Source organism: Mus caroli, chromosome 14 (genome assembly GCF_900094665.2).
Source record: "Mus caroli chromosome 14, CAROLI_EIJ_v1.1, whole genome shotgun sequence".
Lineage (NCBI taxonomy): Eukaryota > Metazoa > Chordata > Mammalia > Rodentia > Muridae > Mus > Mus caroli.
Genome location: NC_034583.1, coordinates 110,977,493 through 110,997,736, shown reverse-complemented (window position 1 = coordinate 110,997,736; position 20,244 = coordinate 110,977,493). Strand labels below are relative to the sequence as shown.

Genomic DNA, 20,244 nt, shown 5'->3' with positions numbered 1-20,244 from the left:
TCCGGTTGGCTCCCAGCAAATGTGACAGCTCAGCAAGGACTTTGTGAGAAACCTGGCAAATGCACCTGGTAGAGTTACATTTGTACCAATAGTCTAGACAATTGGGGTGTCGGGTGGGGTGGAAAGAGCCTTACTGGAGGAATGAAGAAGCAAGCATAATCAGAAGCTTACACCACGTGGCACTCCAGGAAGACTGAGTGAGCTCTGAGGTTGAGCATACAGAGAAGATGCACAAGAAGAATCGTACAGCAGCCTAGCAGCCAAGCAAGTTACAAGTCAAACCCCGGCAATCTGATCCGACCACGACCACATCCTACATTTCACTGCCATGCAGCTCCACAGTCCTGATGTCGGTTACGGGAAAGACACATAGACGGTCACGAGAAGCACTAACAAGGGCCTGGAGAGATGGTTCGGTGGTTAAGAGTACTGGCTGCTCCTCCAAAGGACCGGGGTTCAATTCCCAGCACCCACATGGCAGTTCACAGCTATCTGTAACTCCAGTTCCAGGGGATCTGATGTCGTCATACATAGCATACAAGCAGGCAGAACACTAGTAGTGTCAAATAAAACATTAAAATAAATAAATAAATAAATAAGCACTAACGAATCGCAGCGGTGCCTTGTCCATAACAAGCACATGCGACTTTGAATGGAGACAGCGTACCAGTGTGGTGCACACTTACTACATGCTGAAATGATCAAAACTAAGACGTGTGACTGTGGTGTTAATGTGAAAACCACCTCCAAAGGCTACTGAAAGCCTGGTCTGAGAGCAGCATGATGTGTCCAGTGCCTGGATGGCGCTGGGACTAAACATCACTGGGTTAACTCAGAGGCAAATGACTGCTGTAGAACTGTGCTTCTCTAAGTGTCCTCCTCCATCTCTTCTCTCCCTCTTCCCCTTCCCTTCTTCTTCCCCTTACCATCCACCCTCTGTGGCAACCAACACAGCCTCTCTCTCCACTCTTCCACCCATCATTACTGGCTGCCATGAAGCAACCCTCTCCATCATACACCCTCACCACCACGGTACCCTGCCTCACACAGCCCTACAGGGGATGGAACCAGTTAACCACGGATTAGCATTTCTAAAGCCATGATCTGAAGCAAATCTTTCCTCTCTGAAATTGTTCTTCCAAGGCACCTGTCACTATGGTAGAAAGCTCAAACACATTCTCATTCTCATTCTCATTCTCTCTCTCTCTCTCTCTCACACACACACACACACACACACACACACACACACAGAGGATTCAGGCCACAGCAATAATTACCACGGATATGCACAGACTTTATCTGTCATGAAGATGCTCTCCTGGCATTGCCTGTATTACTGTGAAAACAGTATCTGTAAATGCCCAAAAGGAAAATGGGAAAATTAAATGATGATCTACATGTAAGAAGGAATATCATTTGACACTAAGAAATAAGTAGTATAAAAATACTACCTAATAGAAAGATGTTCCAAAAACAGTATTAGTGGCATATAGAATCATACAAAACTTTTTTTAAAAAGTAGTACATAAGTAGGTGTTTTGTAAAGCATCTATCAAGGGCTGGAGAGATGGCTCAGCAGTTAGGAGCACTGACTGCTCTCCCAGAGGTCACGAGTTCAAATTCCAGCAACCACATGATCGCTCACAACCATCTGTAATGGGATCTGATTCCCTCTTCTGGTGATCTGAAGATAGCTACAGTATACTTATAAGCATCTATCAAAATACTAACAATAATAATCATGGTCTATTCATGAGACACCTTGCCTCTTATACAAATCTAATTTAATGGAAACTTGGTTTTTTTGTTTTTTTGAGACAAGGTTTCTCTGTGTAACAGAGCCCTGGCTGTCCTAAACTTGCTTTGTAGGCCAGGCTTGAACTCACAGAAATCCACCTGCCTCTGCCTCCCAAGTAATTTTTAACTAGTTACTTACTCAGGGAGAAGTCTGTCATGTCCTCATGCTCAGAGCTCAGGCCAGTCACTAGCAAACTGTAGTTCCCACATAAAAGTCCAAGCATTAAACATGCTCAGAGCTCAGGCCAGTCACTAGCAAACTGTAGTTCCCACATAAAAGTCCAAGCATTAAACAAGCAAGGCTTTTAAAAGTCGTTTCTCTAACAGATACTTCTTTACCTTTGAAAACAGGAATACTATGAGTTGAATGAACAGGCAACCTGTTAATCTAAAATAAAAGGAAAATCATCCATGCCAAGTGCTATGAAACACCAAAGTTAAGATTTCCTCAGAGCTGCTAATCTCTGGCTTCTCTTGGGTGTGACAAAAGTACACACTGTTGTCTGTGCGGCTCAGGAGGCCCTGTCACTATAAATAATGAACACAGTGACTCCATTTCAGGTGGACTACCCCACACACTAAACTGTCCTGATAGAAGGCTTTCTTATGTCTCCTGAGTCCTTATTATCTGGAGACAGGAATTCACTGCTCACAGACAGTAGGTGAAGAAAGATGATTACATAATTTGCTCCAAGTCACAGCTTGATAGGAAAGGGGCTACTATTTGGACCCAATTCTGCCTGATTGACTCTCTCTCACACACACACACACTCTCTCTCTCTCTCACACACACACACACTCACACACTCTCTCTCTCTCTCCATATATATATGCATACACATACACACACATCCTTTCTTATAAAATAACCATATGACTCATAAATTCCACTCTTAGACATATACCCAGGAAAAGTGAAAACATAATTTGAAAAAAAAGCTTACATATGAATGTTTAAAGCAGTATTATAATAATATGTAAAACACAACCAAGGGACCACCAACAAATGAAGAGACTAAAATCTGCTCCATACAACAGAATCCTGTTGAGGGGAGAGGAGTGAAATTCTGTACTTGCTACGTGACACGTCAGCATGCCATATACACACACAGCAATGCCATTAGGTAAATGCTTTAAAGGGCTGGAACAAGAATCGTGCTATGTGAATTTTGCCTGAATATTTTGAGCACTGAAGACACTAACCACAGGTTTTGCTTAGCCGTGTGAGCTATTACAAGATGCAGGCACACCAGACACACGGAGGAGCAGCAACCTGGCAACTCAATCTGCCCCCACAAGTCTGGCCTGCAAAAGCGTATGTCAAAAAACCCAATGTGGTTCACACCCTTGCAAGAAGGACCACCATACCCGACCGCACCACTGATCTTCCCATTACTGACTGCTTAAGGGATGCTTCAGTATCTCATAATGTAACTTTTACACAAACTTTTTATGAGAAAGGGACTAAACAGAAAACAAGGGTGGAACTGTACAAAAGCCAAGTCAGTCAAGCACTGAGCCTTCCCCTTCCACACATTTCAGTTCCCAAGCAGAGCCAGTTGAGCTCTGAGCCTTAGCTTCCTCACAATTCAGTTTCCAAGCTACTCCGCTTCCTGGAATGAACCCTAAAGGACTTGTCTTCAGTGACTACACTGCAGTATGAGGAATGCAAGCTTCTGGTGACCATCTCCACAAAGACTTTTGTAAGACTGCCAGGGGTCAAAGGGTTCATTCCTATTACTCCCATCTTCCAAGAGTGTTTAGACGTTAAGACAAAACCAAACCAAACCAAACAAAACAAAAAATAAACTGAAAGCCATCCATGAATCAGGGTTAGGGTTAGGGTTGACCTTCTGCCCCTAAAGCGCTTGGGAGCATTCAATGACCCCAGGCGCCTGCCTCATGGGCTGCACCTCACTCACAGAAGTGCCCTGGCAGTCAGGCGGGAGTGCCTAGCTCAGGACAAGAGCCAATAAACACCTATTAAAGTACTAGTGGTGGTGAGGCCTATCAGGAAAATAAACAGAAGAAAGTATTAGGAAGGTGCTAGAGGAGGGAAAAGAAACAGAAAGTAGGACTTACCCTCTACACACACACACACACACACACACACACACACACACACACAATTCTCAATTTTCTAAAATGTGCAGAGAGGAAGAGCTGAGAGCAGTGGCAATAAAAATGTAAAAAGGCTGTGGTCCTGAGAGCCCTGAGGGTGCAGGCCAGCTCCAGGCCTTAGGAAAACACAGCGGCCTTGCAGAGTGTGCAGGGGCATCAGCATTAGCATCCGAGACTTACTTGGTGTTAGCACAGTTGGGTTTACACTTATTTAATGTAACATTAACCCTTCATTAATCACAAAGAACAGTGACTGTTCAAAGTACTCATTACATGACACACACAATCTGATGGTTTTAGAGTGAAAGGGGAGACCAGTGTTACATAAGCACAGGACACCATCTTCACAGAAGCAGCAGCTCTGGAAGGTGAGGCAAGCGGCTTGAAAGAAAAGTTCTCTACCTGTACACTAAACTGTGAGAGATAAAGAAACAGAATTTCAAAGTGTGGAAATCTGAGGTGCTTTAAGAATCTGAGCCCAGGCATGCTCAGTGCAGCAGGGAAGTCCATGTAGAAACAGCAGTGCACACTGAGGAGACCCCATTGCCATGCAACAGTTCAGCCCTAAAAGTGCCAGGTCACTCACCTCACGAGAAGTCTGGATTATTTGTAAAGTGTCAGCAAACAAATCCCACTCCTAACAGACATGTGGCCTGCCCAGGCCCCAGTCTGTGGAAGCAGTGTTGAAGCAGGCATCCATCAGCAATGCCAATATATGACAGGACAAAAATCGTCAGCGCAAAGTCCATGAAAATGCTGCGGGTAACAACCTGGGGACATTCCGTAAAGAGTCCAGGTGTTCACAGACTCAGCTCCTCAACCCCAAAAGGCAGGTCAGGTAAAGGCTACTAAGGGCTACAACATACTAAATGACATGCACTAGGAGGACATCAGAGGAAAGAAGCAAATGGGCTGTATGCATCCCTAGACTGGCCACATGTGAAGCACACATTTACAGGGTAGAGAGGGTGGAGCCTGACTTCAGAGCTTGGATGATCTAAGGGGCACAGCCTCTCTGATAAGAATTCCCAGGAGGATCAAGCTAGAAACCATTTAAGTCTGAGCATCTACATGGCCTCCTAGTCCCTCACTAGTCTGTGAGCAGACAAAGGCTAGAAACTGACAGATACACCTCCAGCCATAGGGGTGAAGAAAGAAAAGCCCACCTCAAACCTCAAACACTAAAACCAAGTCCAGAAGAGTAAAGAGCCAAATAAAAGCAAGGAATCCAGAAAGTGGGGGAGACAGAGTCCCGGCCAGACACCATGGACTGAGGCCCTTGTCTGCTGCGCCTCCTGTCCAGCCGTCCTGAGATAACAATCCCCAGGATGCCAGAGACATGTATCCTTTCAAGTGAGTCCAGGGCGCTGGGAAGCTCTGGGAAAGAACATGAGAGGTTACAGTATAGAGCGCCCTCACCCTCTCCCCACCACAGGATCATCAGCGTCCTCCTCGTCCTGGAAGTCCCCATACTATAATCTGCATGCATTAATTTTAAAGAGAACTCTGTCACTACGACAGAGATAGTATCCCTTGGTAATTAGAGATGATAACAGCAAAACTAACCACACTTTCTAAACAAAACAAAGGTTCTCAGTTCTACTAATATTATTGTTGGCTGGACACTCGGCCTGCCTCCTGTTCTGTTACAATGGGAAAATGGTGTTAGAGAGAGAGGTATTTGTAAGAACACACTGAGACTTTTGACTGTAGTAGGGCTGTGACTAAGGAAGACTAAATGGTCTTTACTCTTGGGCCCCATACTGTTTAAAGCTACCTCTAGTGGCAGCAATGCCACTGAGCACATTGCTGGGCCACTTGGGCCATGATATCCCTCCCAAGTCTACTCTCACATCCTTTCTCACAGACAGCCTACCTGGAGAGAAGGCTTACCCAGCAAATAAAATCCTGCAGTAACATTCTACAACGGGAGCAGCACACGCAAGGCTGGAAGTCTCAAAGGAGACGTGAGCTTGGGGTGATGTCAAATTTCAGAGAGGATGACGGTAAGGATGACAGGGTAGAAGATGGGATGCTGGACAGACAGACAACTTCACTCAGAGAGAAAATTAACAAGAAGAGATGAGCCCACCTGACTGGAATTAGCCATTTGCCAGCTCCTGCCCCAGCCAAGCATCTGGTGTACGCAGCTTACCTGCCCAAATGTTTGACTAGCATGCGTGAAGCGCTGGGTCCCATTCCACTGAAATGCATCACGCATCGGTCAGGGTGGCAACATGATGCCTGGAATCCCAGGGCTCAGGTGGAGGCAGGAGGATCAAAAGCTCAAGGGTTCCTTCCCTAGCCCCCCCACCATGGGGTGGCTCGCAGGCACCTGTAACTCTAGTTCCAGGGATGCTTTCTTCTGTCCTCCACAGGCACTATGTACACATGGTGCATATACTAACAAGCGGGCACACAGGATAAATACTAAGCAAATAAAGTTCGCAGCCTATGATGTCACATGAAAAGTTCACTCCAGCAGGGAAACAAAACAAACAAAAAAAAAAAGATGCCAAGACAGATGATACAAGACTCAAAGAGCAGCTACAGAGAACCAACCTGAACCAGGGTAGGAAAGAGGGTGATTTCCTGGTAAGTGCCACCATGGCCCTTGATTCCACAATAAATACACAACCATAGCAATGAATGTTAGAAGAGCTAATGATTTTTATTTTCCATATAAAAATCAACTCAGAGACAAATCAGGGAAGGCTTGCTATTGAATCACGACAGAAACACCATACACATATGACACATAATTAGGAAGCAAAGTGCAGAGGGTGCACTGTACATTCCTTCTCTTTTTTCTTTTTGAGGCAGGGCCTCACTCCTGGCTGGCCTCAAACTCACAAAGAGGCTCATTGCTCATTTTCATACTGGAATCTACGGATTATGCCAAGAATTCATAAATTAAAAAATACTTGTGGCTGGGAGTGGTGTCACATGCCTTTAATCCCAGCACTCAGGAAGGAGAAACAGACAGATCTCTGTGAGTTCAAGGTCAGCCTGGTCTACAGAGCAAGTTCTAGAACAACCAGGGAAATCCTGTCTTGGAAAAAAAAAAAAGTGTGTGTGTATGTGCATGCACATGCATGCATACATACATGCATTTCTTGAAATACAGAAACCAAAAACGTAAGATGAATGGCTAAGCCACACACAAAATGTGAGAAATATTCACTTTCCCAAAGAACTGAATGAAGAGAACAAGAATGAAACATTTAATCTCTCCATTGACAAAACTGTTTAAATTATCATGTCTGATGATTACAAATGTGTGGTGAGAAAAATCTGCCCTCAACCCTGGCAACCACAGAGGAGGAACCCAAGCTTCTCATGCGGGCATGGCTGTACAATTTCCCATCCTCTGACCCTGTAACTCCACAGCATGGCTGTATAATTTCCCATCCTCTGATCCTGTAACTCCACACCTGTGATTATTCCTGTTCAAGGATGTAAACACTGGCCAGCAGTGTGGCACACACCTTTGAACCCACCCACTTGGGAGGCAGAGGCAGGAGGACCTTCATGAGGTCAAGGCCAGCCTGGTCTACATAGTGAGTTCCAGGACCATGGGGAGCCCAGCTCAATGAATGCACTGCACATAAAGTTCAAGGAAGAGCAAGGACAGGACAGAGAGACTCTGAGAGCCAGATGACCAAGAAGTTTACTATGAGATTGTGTCCCCAGTGTATGACAGGAAAGCTGCATCCACAGCACCTCGGCAATATGGTGCCTAAACAATGACAACAGCAATAGAAATGCTAACTCAGAAGAGGGAAGTCTCACTGGGTCCCACACAACAGACAAAGACCAGGAGGCAACAAATAAGCAGGGTATGGTGGCGTCCACCTCGAATCCCAGCACTCGGAAGGCAGAGGCAGGCGGATCTCTGAGTTCGAGGCCGGCCTGGCTACAGAGTGAGTTCCAGACAGCCAGGGCTATACAGAGAAACCCTGTCAGAAAAAACAAAAACAACAACAAAGCCAAAACCGACAGGCAACTAATGACTGCTGAGGGAGGGAGAACTCACCTCTTCTAGAGAGGAGCCCTAATTGGTTATCCAATACAAAGTGGACAACTCTAAATCACATACACCCAATCAGGGTGTGTGTGTGTGTGTGTGTGTGTGTGTGTGTGTGTGTGACAGAGACAGACAGACAGACAGACACAGAGAGCATATGCATAACTGATAATAAACAGTCATGTAACTAGTAAGAAAAAGAGGTCATCAATTGGCAGGGCAGAGGGGACGTGGGACATGGGAGGAGTTGGAGGGAGGAAAGGAAGCAGAGAAAAAGAACAATGTTTTCATGTACACATGCTCACGGGATAACACTTATACAGGAGCAATTATGGGAATGAGGATCAAATCTGCCAGCATGACAGTTTGCTCTCCTTACATCTGGATTTTCATTTCTAAGTAGTTTAGAATTTCAGTAAGTTAAGACATCTTTCTTGCTGGGCAGTGGTGGCACACGCTGTGGGAAGCCACATACGCCATTACAAGGTGGCGCTGGCTACCACTGGCCACCACCCATAAGTTTGGGTAAACAACCAATGTGTGCATGTGCAGTAGAGTTTTTTGCAGAGTCACTGCCTGGCCCAGGACATGTAAATGAGGTACTGAATGCATAACCAATCGGGTGTAGATATGTAAATGAGGTATGTAAATGAGGTACTGAGAGCATAACCAATCGGTTGTGGACACGCCTCTCCTAGGCCTATATAAGCAGCGCCAGTTCTGGGCTCGGGGTCTTTTCGCCTCTGCAATCAAGCTCTCCCAATAAACATGTGCAGAAGGATCCTGTTGTAGCATCTGTTTTGCTGGTGAGTCGGATGCTCACAGCATGCCTTTAATCCCAGCACTTGCGAGGCAGAGGCAGGCAGATTTCTGAGTTCGAGGCCAGCCTGGTCTACAAAGTGAGTTCCAGGACAGCCAGAGCTATACAGAGAAACCCTATCTCACAAAACAAAACAAAACAAAATGAGATCTTTTTAATTAACCTTTTATGCGTCCGCTATATTTTCACACATGTGTGTCACCATGCTTTGTTCCCTTCCCTATCACCCTCCTGTCCCCACCCCACTCCTCCTGATGGCTCCTTTCTTGCCCCACAAGACACACAGAATGTATGAAAACTCTCTCATGTGTATGTGGTGAGCATGTATGTTTGTATTATTTTGTGTGCAGGTGTGTGTGCACTTGTGTGGATGTATGCTGGAACTCCTCTGCTCCATGTTACCCTCTGAGGCAACATCTGACATCAAACCCAGAACTAACCGTCAGGCTTGGCCTCGTCTCCATCTCCTCGGGCTGAAATTACAGGGGAGTGGCTACACTCACCCACCACACCTACATTTATGCGGGCCCTGAGACTCAGTTCCAGTCTAATCACTTGAACAGAAGCTCTTTGACTAGCCAAGCAAGAGCTCTATATGCTGGGCCACCTTCCCAGTGCTTTTTCACTGCAGGGTTGCTAAATGCCTTGGAAGTATTAATTTTCACTAATCATTAAATAACAATACAGCCAAATATTAGCGTCCACTCTCTCCATTGTGTCAAGCTACATTAAAGAGACTGAGAGAAATGGTCAATAAGAATGCTACTATAATCCATATGAACTAAAGAAAAATATCTCAAGCCAGGCAGTGGTGGCGCTCGCCTTTAATCCCAGCACTCGGGAGGCAGAGGCAGGCGGATTTCTGAGTTCGAGGCCAGCCTGGTCTACAAAGTGAGTTCCAGAACAGCCAGAGCTATACAGAGAAACCCTGTCTCAAAAAAAAAAAAAAAGAAAGAAAGAAAGAAAGAAAGAAAGAAAGAACGAACAACTCAGGTTGGAGAGATGACTCAGTTGGTAAAGTGTTTGCAAAATGTGTGCTGAGTTCAATACCCAGTACTCATATAAAATCTGTAACCGCAGAGCTGGGGGTAGGGGAGGTGGGGAGCAGAGACAGACAGATCCCTGACACTCATGGGCAGCCAGTCTAGCTAGATGGATGAGCTCTTTGCTCAATGAAAGACTGTCTCAAAAAACGCAGTGAAGACCAACTGAGGAAGACACTAACACCCACCTGTGGCTCCACACAGCACATACATATACATGCACACTCACCACACAAGCTTGCATAAATAAGTGTGCGTGCACACAAGTGCAGACATACATGCATGGTATAAAGATCTACCTATGACAGGCACATCCCTGCTACAGACAGGGAGAGACCAGGGTGACAACTGTGTGACCTATGGAGGACATGAATCTGGGTCATGGGTCAAATCTCAGCTTATGAGACAGGACATTGGTTTGCAATGAGGAAAACAATAGCTAAGTTCCTAATCTTCACGGAGCAGCTGCAAAGATTACGTAAAGCAGTCTTTTTCTCTCAAAAACTGCCTGTCAAGTTTTAATTTAGTACTACCCTTAAGGTCTGGAATTTGGCACTGTGCCAAAAGTTATGACCATACACCTTATTATATGTTTTACTTTACCTTTATTTTTGTTTAAAGACAGATCCTGAGTTGGCCTCAAACTCCCTAGGTAATGGACCTTGAACTTTTGACCTTCAAGTCTCTACTTGCACAGACCGGCTCAACCACATCTGATTTTATGCAGTGCTAGAATGGCATCCAAGTCTTCATGCACACTACGTTGGTATTCTATCAACTGCACACATCCTCGGTCTATTTTACCTTCTTGAATTGCTAGGAATATTTTGAAATCAAGGTGCTCTCAGCATTATTATAATAGGGTAGAAATGGGGGGCCTCATTACTCAAGGACAGCATACTAGACAAATGCTTATAGTTAAAGGGAAAGCCAGAACACCACAAAAGCAAACAACACACAGTCCCAATTCCATCATAAAAGTGTCCGTTGGACACAGAAGATCTCCATCTAGGAGTTCTAGGCCAATCCAAGGCTATATTATCCAACATTGTCTCCAAAACAAAACAAAAAAGCAAAACAATACGAAAGATTCTGTTGAGTAAATTATAGTCATACACAAACTAATGCAAAGTAATGTTTGAATGTGGAAAATTGGCTTTTTATTTATTTAGTGATTATCCTATTTGTAGTTGAAAAAATGGAATAAACCTCAAATGTCAATAAATGCCATTTATTATTCTTAGTGATTTTCTACACATTAGAAGATTAAAGAACGTGTAGTTTTCTAACAACAAAATCAGTAACTTTACAATAAAAACATAAATGTGTAGGGAAAGAATAGATAAGTAAAATGAACTGATCTTATAAACTTTCTAAAAGGTGGCTAATATCCATTTTTCTTTTTTTTTTTTCTTTTTGGTTTTTTGAGACAGGGTTTCTCTGTGTAGCCCTGGCTGTCCTAGAACTCACTTTGTAGACCAGGCTGGCCTCGAACTCCGAGATCCACCTGCCTCTGCCTCCCAAGTGCTGGGATTAAAGGCATGCGCCACCACTGCCCGGCTTAATCTCCATTTCTCAATGTAAAGAAATATCCTTCCCTTAAGTTTCTCCTGCTCCGGTTAATGTTTATTTTTTTTCCTTCTCAGCTAAAATGTACAAGTAAGCCGTATGTTTCTTGGCGTTTCAGACATACAGCCCTAAACTTTTATGAAACAAATAGAGCCAACTCTGGGCTTTACAACCAACTGCGCAGGGCATGGAGAACCCAGACTTGATTAAAGCAGAAATGCATTAAGTTTAAAGTCACCGCTGAAAACCCAACTAATCTATCCTTTGCTCACAAAAGACAACTTAAACAAGATGATAAAGCTGAGCTACTCTACTCCATTTCCACTGCTTTGATAAATACCATAACCAAAACCAACTTGCAGTCAAAAGGGTTAATTTGGTTACAGGTTATGGCTGTTACTGAGGAAAGCCCAGGCAGAAACTAAAGCAGAGACCCCAGTTACTGGACATCTTTCAGGCTCATATTCAGCTAACTTTTGTATAGCTCAGGTTCACCTGTAAGGAATGGCACTGCCTGTGGGGCCAGGGAGCCGTGGAGCTGTGGGGAGCAGGCCAGGACCAAGAGTGAGGAATGAAGTATGTCCAAACCCCAGAACAGTGATGTGGAAGCATAAGCTGATTAACCCTTTCCTCCCCACGCTGCTTTCTGTCATGGTGTTTCCTCAGCCAACTAAGAGAATGGTGGTGTACACACACTGTGCCTGTCGTCAACACTGTTAGGCTTAAGGCTGTCCCTTCACTGATCTATTGGTTCAACAGATAGATATTTAAAGACCATTTTTGTGGGCCAGTCACTCTTTTGAGTCCTCAGAATTTAGATTAGTAGAAGTAAAAAACCAGACATATGTTTATGGCTCGTCATCTTAAGTAATAGATGCTATGGCGCAGAGGCTCATTTTAAAAAGCTACAAGTATCCACCCAGTTCAGTGTGCTAACAGTTCAGTATTTATTCCCAGGTGAGAAGCTTTTCTTCCCTGTTTCCCAGTTTGGACTTGTAGGCACTTAGGTGTCATCTGTATTGTTGTGTGGGGTAGGGTTAGGCACTCCCTTTTGTGAAGCAGCCTTGTATTTTGGTGTCTTAGTCAACACTTCATGCCATACTGGTTGTCAGCTTGACACACCAGGAAGAGGAGCTGTGAGCTGAGGAATTGCCTCCATTGGATTGGTTCCTAGGCATTGGGAATATCTGTGAGGCATCTCCCTTCTTCCTTCCTCTTCTTCCTTTTTTGGTTTTTGAGACAGGGTTTCTCTGTGTAGCATTGTCTGTCTTGGAGCTCTCTATGTAGACCAGGCTGGCCTGAAACTCAGAGATCACATGTCTCTGACTTCTGAGTGCTGAGCTTGAAGGCGTGCACCCTATGCCCAGCTTTATGAGGCATTTTCTTAGGACTGAAGTAAGGCAAGGCCAACCCCACTGTGGGCAGTTGCCATTCAGGCTCCACTTCTCCTCCTAGTAGCATGATCAGCCTGTGATCAGAACCAGTGGATCCTCAGTGGGAGAGTGAGGCTGGACCGCCAGGAGCTAAGAGACCTCAGGCAGCAGTGAGGGTGTCAAACACGGAAGCAGGAGCTAATCAAAGGCCATGGATGGGTGCTGCTTGCTGGTCTGCATTCTATTGGTTTGTTCAGCCCCCTTTCTTTTAGAACCCAGAACCACCTGCCCAGGGGTGGTACCACCCACAGTGGGCTGGGCCCTCTGTACCAATCACTAGTCAAGAAACTGCCTCAAGGACTTGCCCACAGGTGATCTGAGGGAAGCACGTTGTCAACTGAGGTTCCTCTTCTCAAAAGACTCTAGGATTGTGTCAAGTTGACAAGTCAACCAGCACAACTTGTTACCTCAAAGAACGCAGTTTCTGTCCTTCCTGACTCACAGGAATGAGTATCCACATCTCCAGCCTTCTGCAGATACAAAAGACACTAAGTACATGTGTTCAAGGGGAATGAAGAGATGGGGGGGGGGGGGGGGGGGGGGGGGGGGGGGGCCGCGGGGGAGGGTGAAACCAGACTGGGTGTAGCAATTCACACTTACAGCTCAGCACTGGGGAGGCTGGGGAGAGACTGCATGATTCCGAAGCCTGTTTGGGTAGAATGAGATGCTGTCTGAAAAGGAAAAAGGAAGGAAAGACAACAACCACCGCGAGGGAAGAGCAGCGCCATTCGAGGTGGTAGGGAGACGGCTCAGCAGTGGAAAGTACTTGCTGTTCTTACAGAGGAACCAGGGTTTGGTTCCCAACACCCCTGTGGTAATTCACAATCCAAAACTCCAGTTCCTGGGACTTCAATGCCCTTTTCTCAGCTCTACGGGTACCAGGCACTCACGTAGTGCACACACATGTACACAGGCCAAACAATCATACACATGAAACAGTATCTGAAAATCCTAAAAGGAGTGGGGCCAGCATCATTCAATGTCACATGACTCTGGTTGCTTTGTCCAGAGCAGAGTTAACAGTGTGGTGAAACACCCTCATCACAGCCAGACCCATAAATAGAAGACAAACCTCAGAGAGCTAAAGGTGAGGGGCAGTGAGAAGAGACGTGAAGACAAGCTTGCATGAGGTGCCCAGTGCTCCCAGAGCCGGGCGGGGCACACAAAGGTCAAGGAGATACATGCCTCCAGAGACCAGGTAACACTCACACCAACCAAACATTTAGCAAGGCAAAATTCTAGGAGTTTTACTACAGCAATCACACTGTCCTCTATCATGAAGGATCTGAAGGACAGATGGTTTGTTTCACCGCGCAAGATGCACACCCAGGTCAAGGGAGTAGCAAGAGAGAGGCTCCCAGCTCTAGAAGTCTCTCCACAGGACAAAATATCAGCTTGGCCAAGTGCCAGGCTTGTTCTCTCAGAAGAGGGCTAAAAGAATAACAATGATAGCCTTAGAAAGAGAAAAATGTAACAATTAGGGGAAAGAACACACAGAAACAAGCAGGAAGGTGATGGAGTGCCCAGATGATAGCCTGTTCTCTGTATTGTTTTTGTTTGAATGATTTAAGATTTGCTTATTTATTTAATGTATATGGATACTTTTGTCTGCCTGTACATCTGCACACCAGAAGAGGGTATCAGACAGTTGTGAGCTGCCACTTGGGTGCTGGATCTTGAACTCAGGACCTTCAGAAGAGCAGTGAGTGCTCTTAACCATGAGCCATCTCTCCAGCCCCCTTCTGTATTGTATGGTTTTGTTTGTTTGTTTGTTTGTTTGACTGCATGTGAGTTGTGGAACAATCTCCGACAGGGACGGCCAAATCCAAGAAACTTAACAGTAAAACTGTGCCTATGGCTCAGCTTGGATCCGGGACCAAAATTAACACATGGTTGGAGTCTTATTCAACATGCACAGCAAGCCAGGAATAGCAGTGGCTGAGTCTAGACGAAATTGCAAATGGCATACTTAACTAACAGGATCTACATTGGCCATGTTAGAGAGAAGTGCCAGACAGGGCTGATACACCAGGAGGATCCCAGTCTGGGGATGGATAGTCACTACAAAGGGACAGCATGAAGACGCTGAAGGGTGTGCATTTACACTACAGACAGAAGGTCCAACTGGGCCAGAGACAAGATGTCCACCACTGCCTGCTCTGCTGGCCCCTCCTGGCCACCCTGCACAGACCAGAATGTCCAGCAGCTCTACCCACGCACAGCCTCTGCTGCCAGTCACTGCTGTTCCTGTCCACCTCTCTTTCTCTGCACTCCCTACTTTAATGAATGGTAACACCATGATGTAGCCAGCTGCCCTTGCCAGAAACCCAACACCTCCCCTCAATCTAAAAGGCTTGACTAACATACCCTGCCTGCCTCAAACCTTTCAAGTCCTCCCTACGCTGTTTACACTGGTTAGTGTTGGACAACTTGACATATAGACAAATGTAGGAAGAGAGAGTCTCCACTGAGGATCTGCCTCTATCAGATTAGCTTGTCTGTAAAGCATTTTCCTCATTAATGATTGATGACTGACATGGGAGAGCCCAGCCCATTGTGGGTGGTAGTCCTGAGTTGTAAAAGAAAAAAGTAGCTGAGCAAGCCAAGTCTATAAGCACCACTTTTTTATGGCCTCTGCTTCAGTTTCTGCTCCAGGTTCCTGACTTGAGTTCTTGTCCTAGCCTCCTGCCATATGGACTGAAAATTATGAGGAGAAATAAAACCTTTCCTCCCCAAGTTGGTATCTTTATCACAGCAATAGAAAGCAAACTAGGGCACTGCCTGTTCTCAGTGTTACCATCTTAATCAGGCCTTGGGCATCTCCCCACTGACTGACTGTTCTCTGGCCCTTCCTGTGGGGCAGTCTCTTGCCTTAGTATCTGTTCTACTGACTCTCATGGAGAGCCTTTAAAAAGACAGATTTCAGAATGCAGAGAAGGAAGAAAAGAAAGCCCAGATTTCTAGTACCCAAATTAGCCCTTCTGAAAGTCACTCTAGAGATGGGACCCAGAAAGGCATCTGGGATGCTCTGGGCTGGCTGGCTGGTTGTTTACTGCCAGGGCGGGCAGCATTGGGGAACTTGTGCTCCACCGCAGAGAACCACCTCCCATTTTCTTCCCATAGTGAAAAGCAGACTCACAAAGGTCCTAGACCTTGTCATTTCCTCCTGCACCTCAGTACTTTACCCTTTCATTTATTCCTAACTCTTCAAGCCCACACTTCCCACTGGGTCTCTTCCAACAGTGTTAAAAACGGACGTCTCTCCAGACTTAACCTCACCCCATGCCTGTGACCACCTTAAGGTACAGCTCACCAGTCTGCCCCTGGTGATCCACATTCTCGAATGGCATCTCTAACTCACTGTCACCTCTTCATCCCACTCACTCCTTGGTCACCAGAACCTCACTTATCTCTGTGACAATTGGACGAGCAGTTCTGGAAAGGTTCTGAGTGTGCCCCTTCCTTCCCCAGAAATGTCACTTTTCAGGCTTTGTTTTCAATCTTGGCATCATCTGTCTACTAACTGCTCCTATCCTGGAATTCTCTCCTTGGCATCTTCAAGCATGTGCGTGCACACACAGACAGGCATGCGCACATTTGCACACCATCCTCAGCCATTCTTCAGTCTGCTTCCCCAACTCTTCTGCTTCTCCCTCTGTAGACATTAGAATGGCCCCAGTTCTTGTCATTCCTTCCACGGTCCTCATGACCTCACCTCAGGACTGTTCACTCCACCCATCATCAACAAGACCTTATTTAATTCTTTATAGCTTTGGCCTCTTGTCCTTGCCCTCCATGCTCAGCCTGTTGGGCCTGACAGCCCCTCACCTCTCAAACAACCAGTTCAAATACTATGCCTTGCACCAGCAAATCATCTTAACAACCAAGTCTCTCCCCCACTGTGCTGAGCACAGCTGCCCTTTTCCACCCCCCACCCACCCCACCCCCACCCCTTGACATTGAATTGCTTGGGAACTAACTAGACCTGGGATACGTTAAACATGGTAATTAGTGCTTATTGGGTGCATCATACAAAGCAAATATTCTGTGCTATGAGTAATGAGAATTCTTACTAATAAAATGATTACATGTATTATTTAGTGACAGGATTAGTCTACATGTGAGAATTTAAACTACATTATGCACACTATCTACAAGCACTTTTACCCAATCCTAACTGACACAGAACAAAACAGTGGCAAAGAAATACTCACAAGCGCCCTTTCCCCTGGTTCACTGCCGTAGCACCGCACGCCTCTTGCAGAACCTTGCACACATCCTGCTGCACTGCACCTTCTCCTGTCTTTGTGCATGCTGCTTCCTTTCTTCAAAACAACTTTCTGAATGAACCGTACGTAGCATGCCTGGCTCCTTCATTTCTCAGGCTTTTCCCCCAAACACACAGCAGCCCTCCACCAGGACCACCATCCACTCCATGTGACAGAACTGAAGAACACTTTGATTACTGACTGACCTGTTTGATGCTAGACTCCTCTACTCTGTTTACCACATTACTGTCTATGTAAACCATGCACGGCTTCAGGAGGTCCTCAACTGAATGAACGGGAGGGGGAGGGGAGCCAAATGTTAACACTAAAGCACCTTTATCTCCTAATCACAGACGTCAGATGGGCAGGCAGGTGCAGGAAATGGCCAGAAAGATGGCTAGTCACAACCTCTAGGCAGAGATGTATCAATCACCCCTCTGAGGGTGCTTGCTTCCTCCTCAGGATCAGACCTTTGACCTAACCACGGAGCCACGCAGCTGCCTAGCTAAAAGGACATCACTCAGCGGAGAAGCTATGTAGGAGAAAACACTGAAGCAAGAAAAGTCATTACAAGCCCGGTGGTGGTGGTGGCGCACGCCTTTAATCACAGCATTTGGGAGGCAGAGGCAGGTGGATCTCTTGAGTTGGAGGCCAGCCTGGTCTACAGAGTGAGTTCCAGGACAGCCAGGGCTACACAGAGAAACCCTGTCTTGAAAAAAGAAAAGAAGAAAGAAAGAAAGAAAGAAAGAAAGAAAGAAAGAAAGAAAGAAAGAAAGAAAGAAAGAGAGAGAAAGAGAAGTCATTACACTCAGGAATGGCCAAATGACTGATCTAGGAAGAACCACCACTAAGCTCTATTGTCAAAATCAGAAGCATTGAACCTAAGACTTGCCTAACGCCGTGTTTCCAAAACCAAACGGTTCACAGGTCCTGGATGCTTGTCAAATGCACACCTAAAGCATGACTTAAGCCATCCCAGTAACTCCTCCGCTCTGAACACCGGCTCGAGGGAGCTCAAGAGGGACACGCACCCATGCCAGCTACGATTACCTTTCTTATAGCTGTGCAACAAATGCGACTACAACCTAATCCATACTGTGGTGCCCTCGATCAGATTTCTCCCTGTGCATACGTGTGCGTGTGTGTGCACACGTGTATACCTGTGTGTATGCTGATATTGGGATGTCTTTCTGAATCACTCCACTTCTTTTTGACACAGTAAACTGGCTGGCCACAAAGCCCTGGGGAATCTCCTGCCTCCACCTCTCACTGGTGAGTTATAGACACACACTGCATGCCTTGGCTTTTACATGGGTATTGAGAATTAGAACTCAAATATTCATGCCTGCACTGAGCCAAGTCCCCAGACTGTCACTTTTTAGCTTTTACATGTTTGGTACAAAAGGGTGCCTCAAGATGCTGAGAACAACTAAAATCGAAGAAATCTGCTGTTGACAGATCCACCCACATACTGTAACCCTGGTAAGGCCACACTACCTTATTCATCCAAACAGTAGTTTGAAGACCAACTCACTAGTAGTTCTGATGGATTCTGGGGCCAATACGTCAACGTTTCCATAACTTAAATTAGCTATTAAATATGGAGATCATAAACAACATTAAACCTACTTCAAAGCCTGAGATCACGGTGAGAGGTGAAGATGACTTTAAATTATGTCGCTGGCTCTGACAATTAGTCAACTCTCAGACTATGTAACAGGAGTGTTCTTTGAAAGGCTCATGACGTTCACAACAGAATGTACCATCTGGAGATGCCAGGCACTTCTGTGCTCTAGCAACATTAACTTCACACGCAGAGATGGGAAATACCGACAGAGGAAGAAACTGCGAACTGCGGCTTGTTCAAACAGTTTGCTGTTGGTGTATCAGTGCCTCATCTCAACACTGTTTTGTTAAGAGTCCACTCTCTAAAGTCAACTCAACATAATGTCGTGGGGGGGGGGGGGGTTGCCTGGAGGTTGAATAAACTTCTCCACCCTCTGCCTGCTGACCACCGCAGACTGGAGAGTGCAGCGGCATCTAGAAGCAAAGCTTGCATTCTCTTGCCAAGTGACTTCCTAACTTCACTGGAAAGCGCTCACTTTTTCAGCTCGCAAAAACTCTTCAAGGACAACGGGTAAGAAGTACGTGGAAGTTAAATTTGAGGGGGCAGATTCTGGAGCGGAGGATGAAATTCACACGTTCCAGGAATCAGGTGGGTCCCAAAGAAGCCTGTATGAATGAAGGGGGAGAGGGAACCGAGCAGGGTTCCAGCGTCGCCCCCACGGGGACATCTTCCAGCCCCGCACTCGAGTCGCCAAGTGCGTGCGTGGGCCCGGGCCACGAGATGAGCGGAGCACCCGGCTGGACCCTAACTGCCCAGCCCACCTGCAGCAGGGCAGGAGCTGCTGCGCACCTTGCGGGAGACGCCGGGAGCGGGATGGACGTGGCGCCCCCTCGGCCCTCGGGGTTATGGTGGGTGCGGCGCCCGCTGCCCCCGAAGAGCAAGAACTGACAAGGCTCGGGCGCGGGAGGCAAGGGGCCCCCAGCCTCCTGCAACCCCGAGTCCCCCGCTGCCCCGAGCCGGGTCTGGGAAGAGCTCGGAATGGAGCGAAGGGCGGCCCAAGGATGAGGGAACCGGTACTCACAAAGCCCACTGGAGCCGGTGCTGGTGAACATGGTCCCGCCGGGCCCGGAGCCCCCGCGGGGCGTCAGGGGGAGGGGAGACAGAGGTGGAGAGCCCCCAGCGACCGCGCAGGCGCACTGTCAACCAGCGAGCGAAGTCGGCCCGGCGAGGCGCTCCGGAGCCGCCAGGAAGAAGGCGCATGCGCAGCCCGTGGGGCGTGCACTCTCGGCCAGAGCCCGCCCCTTCCTGCCCGGAGAGGAAGTGCGTAGGTGCGGGCGAGCGGGACGGTAGCTGCTTCCGGTAGTTCTTGGTGGGTTTGGGAACGGGGTTGGCGGATGCCAGAACTCCCAGTGCAGAACCTTACGGCGTGGAGCGCCGCGAGGGAGCCGGTTCTTCCGCCATAGAACACCAGGCCTTTCTCGAGACCTCTGACCTTTCACTGGGCGAGACGGCCGCGAGTCCCACGCATGCTCAGTACTTCCGAGTGGGCCTTGGCGCTCAGTGAACAGTCTGTGCTTCCGGTGACCCACCAAGCACCCG

The 20,244-nt window shown here is 46.8% G+C and overlaps 1 protein-coding gene across 2 annotated transcripts in view; it reads right to left on the bottom strand.

The window, feature by feature from the left end:
- Ubac2 (UBA domain containing 2) overlaps positions 1-19,908 on the bottom strand; it is a 138,126-nt gene extending 118,218 nt beyond the window's left edge. For both annotated transcript variants that reach the window (XM_021182051.2, XM_021182053.2), the window contains exon 1: positions 19,727-19,908. In XM_021182051.2, coding sequence (XP_021037710.1) covers positions 19,727-19,757 — 31 coding nt within the window. In that variant the 5' untranslated portion in view covers positions 19,758-19,908. The remainder of the gene's footprint in view (positions 1-19,726) is intronic.
- Positions 19,909-20,244: the final 336 nt, after the last annotated feature.